Below are 3,262 nucleotides of genomic sequence, written 5' to 3' on the forward strand. Positions count from 1 at the left end.
AACTCTTGAGATTTGATCTCATAATCTTGGTGAAGAACAAAACCTTTAAATCTAAATTATCTAAGAACGCAAAAAATGATAAGGAATCAACCCAACGGAAAGTTTTGGAATAGATTACCGATAAGGAATCAAACCAAAGGAAAGTTTTGGAATAGATTACCTTAATGATCAAGACTAAAAGCAAAGAAAACTCGTTTCTAAACTCAGTGATTTCAATCACTCCACAAGATAACTAGATCAAAACTAGTTGAATGACTCTAACATACAAATCTAAACACAATAAATGCAAAAGAACAAACTCATGGCTTAAGAGTATAATACTTTTAACTTTTATTTTAATATCCAAAATCTTCGGGTAAGCAACCAGAAGATCCATAAATTCCAATGACCACTAAATAATTGTAACTTAAAACTTGAAAAATATACGGAACCCTCCCTAAATCCAAACATGTATTAACATATCATCCTTCATGTTTTGGAACATTTATAAGATTATGCCTCTCAGATCCAAGATACCAATAATTCACTTCATAGACAAAGTAAGCAAACTAGTAAGATGAAATGTTAGTTCACCACAAAACTTAGATAGATCATTCAAACGACAGATTCGTGAACTACCTATGAACCCTGATTGACAGTCATATACATGGTGATTGACAGTCATATACATGAGAACTATGCCGTGAGAACTCCTTAACTTTCAAATTTTCCTTATTAATTTGAAAATGGTTTTTTTTTTATAAAAAAAATAATAATAAAATAAAATATCAACAAATTAATTTCAGATCTGATTGAGTTGCAATAAATTAGAATGACTATAACAATATTGATTTACATTCAAACAAATGTTCCTCCAAATATCATATTCACAAGCACTTTTCAAATCTTCACTAAGCACACCAACAAATCAAGCCATAAACAGCAACACATCTAAAGTAACACCCAAATGACATGAACACAAACACGAACATGAACTGATGAGCCGCTCAGCTCGAGAAGCAGCTGAGAAGCTTCTTCGGGGCAGTACCGGTAGCACGGTACTTTGCAGCCGTCTCCTCTGCCTTGAGAAGCTCTTCTCCGCGCTTGGCTTCGATTATCGCCCTCTTCTCCTCTGCTTCTTTGTGAAGCAGAGCAATTTTGTTCTTCATTTTCTCTATGTACTCTGCCTTCTTCTTCTCCAAATTTTCCTGCTCAAAATTTTGTTTAATTACTCTTTTAACATAAAACCACTCCAAAAAAAATACATATATATTTTATCTTTATCTTCAAAATTTGGTTAATATATTTGGTATATTTTCTATTTGATTAAGAGTTAGTTGGTAGCTTCTATTCCGTTTAAAGGTAAAGATTGGAATTAGTAGATAACTTGTATCCTATCTAAATATTATAAACATAGATAAAGGTGCGACTCTCTGTCCCACCTCTCTTTCTCATTTTTAATATATATATATATATATTCTTACTAAGCTTTTAGAGATGAAGTCGTAAGCAAAATGAACTAAATTAGTTCGTGTAAATAGAATGTTTTGATACCTCAATCTTCTTCAACTCAGCCTCTACAGAAGCCTTTCTGCTATTCTCCCAAGCCACAACCGAAGAAAGCTTTTTGTGAGCTCTGCAAAACGAGCTCAGTTTATCTTTGGTCTCCATTTATAATCGTTTAGAGAATCAAATAAAATACCGAGGAAAGAACAATAAATAGTTATAAGATATTTGTCCGTAATAAAAAGATAAATATGATACATAAGCGGAGTAAATGTCTATAATAAATGATCAAATATTATGTTGGTAATAAAAGGTCAAATAGATAGAAAAAGGAATGAATCTTACTTATTCTCTGCCTTTGACTTTTCACTTTCTTCCCAAGCTTTTATGAGCGACACCCTCTTCTCTGTTGCAACTTTGGCTAGCACAGCATCTGAACAAAAATCATATACAAACTCACTCTTTTAAGGAACCAAAATAGTCATTCAAAACAGGGTTTTATGTAATGAATACCTCTGTTTACAGACCCCTCGCTGCTTTTTGCCTCACCCGCTTCTGGAACCTCTGCAATAACAACAACATATCATTAATTCTTTTTCGTATGGTTGGGAGGGAGCGAGACTGTTCGGGAAGCCCAAATCAAACCCACGAGAGCTTATGCTTAAAGAAACAATATCATACTGTTGTATAGATTTGTGATTCCTAACATAGTTTCAGGGTCATGCTCTTAACTTAGTCAGGTCAATAGAATCCTCAAATGTCGAACAAAGAAATTTTGAGCCTCGAAGATATAGTTAAAAATGATTCAGCCTCGAACAAAAATGTGTACTTTGTTCAAGGACTCCTTTGCTCTATAGGCCTTAGGGGAGTCTCTATAGTATAATTTGTTCGAAGAGAGGATTGTTGGAAGAAAATGATCATGGGTTAGAGTGGACAATATCATATAATTGTAGAGAGTCGTGATTCCTAAGATCACTAATATTTTCTCGTCAGTCACCCAAACTGAGTAAAGAAACAAAAAAAAAAAAAACAAAAAACAAAAATTCCACTTTCCCAATCGAGGGCACCCAGAGAATAAAAATTGAATCCAATCCCCAAACAAGAGAATCAGAATCAAAGATATATATATATATATATATATATATATATATATATATATATATATATATATTCCCCCACCAAACAGAGCATAAACAAAAATAAACTCTGAGCTGAAAAATAATAATAATAATAGAATTTTTTAAAAAAAAAACACACACAGAGAAATAGAGAGGAAAAAAGGGGTTTGAGGTATAATTATTTACTTTCAACAAGAACAAGAGCTTTGGAGTCATCGGTTTTGTGTTCAGCAGGTGTGGGCGCAGGTACCGGTGCCGATGGGGGCGGTGGCGGAATTACGGTTTTCTCTTCAGCGACGTCTTTGGGGAGCTCCTGCGGCGGTGGCGGCGGGGGATCGGAGGGCGGGGTTGATTGGTCAGCCATGGGGGATTGGAGAGTGGGAATCTGAGAGATATGAGGATGAGTTTCCAAATATAAGGAGACAAGAGAGAGAGAGATGAGGGGAGGGTTGTTAGATTTAGAAGAATGATATGATATGGAAAATACAAAATACAAAATAAAAAATAAAAAATGAAAATATGTTGCCTTGAAAATTGAGCTGGATGATGGTTACATATGACTTAATGTGAGTTGGCATGATATGTCAACACTCCACACATCTCAAACACCATATCAAACTTTATTGCTTTTTTATGTTTTTTTTTTTAATTTTAATTTT

At 34.0% G+C, this 3,262-nt stretch overlaps 1 protein-coding gene across 1 annotated transcript; it reads right to left on the reverse strand.

The window, feature by feature from the left end:
• Nucleotides 1-799: 799 nt before the first annotated feature.
• Nucleotides 800-3,060, reverse strand: LOC111454820 (remorin-like). Its single transcript, XM_023096285.1, has 5 exons — nt 2,790-3,060; nt 1,999-2,049; nt 1,831-1,918; nt 1,534-1,615; nt 800-1,187 (listed from the first exon to the last, which is right to left on the reverse strand). The coding sequence occupies exons 1-5, from the start codon at nt 2,965-2,967 to the stop codon at nt 987-989; spliced, it is 600 nt and encodes a 199-aa protein (XP_022952053.1). The 5' UTR covers nt 2,968-3,060; the 3' UTR covers nt 800-986.
• Nucleotides 3,061-3,262: the final 202 nt, after the last annotated feature.

Source organism: Cucurbita moschata, unplaced genomic scaffold (genome assembly GCF_002738365.1).
Source record: "Cucurbita moschata cultivar Rifu unplaced genomic scaffold, Cmos_1.0 Cmo_Scf00017, whole genome shotgun sequence".
Lineage (NCBI taxonomy): Eukaryota > Viridiplantae > Streptophyta > Magnoliopsida > Cucurbitales > Cucurbitaceae > Cucurbita > Cucurbita moschata.

Coding starts and splice junctions, on each gene's coding strand:
- LOC111454820 (XM_023096285.1), bottom strand. CDS start 2,967: ATGGCTGACCAATCAACCCCGCCCTCCGATCCCCCGCCGCCACCGCCG. Junction 2,050..2,789: donor AGCTCTTGTTCTTGTTGAAA/GTAAATAATTAT, acceptor TTGTTATTGCAG/AGGTTCCAGAAGCGGGTGAG. Junction 1,919..1,998: donor CGAGGGGTCTGTAAACAGAG/GTATTCATTACA, acceptor ATTTTTGTTCAG/ATGCTGTGCTAGCCAAAGTT.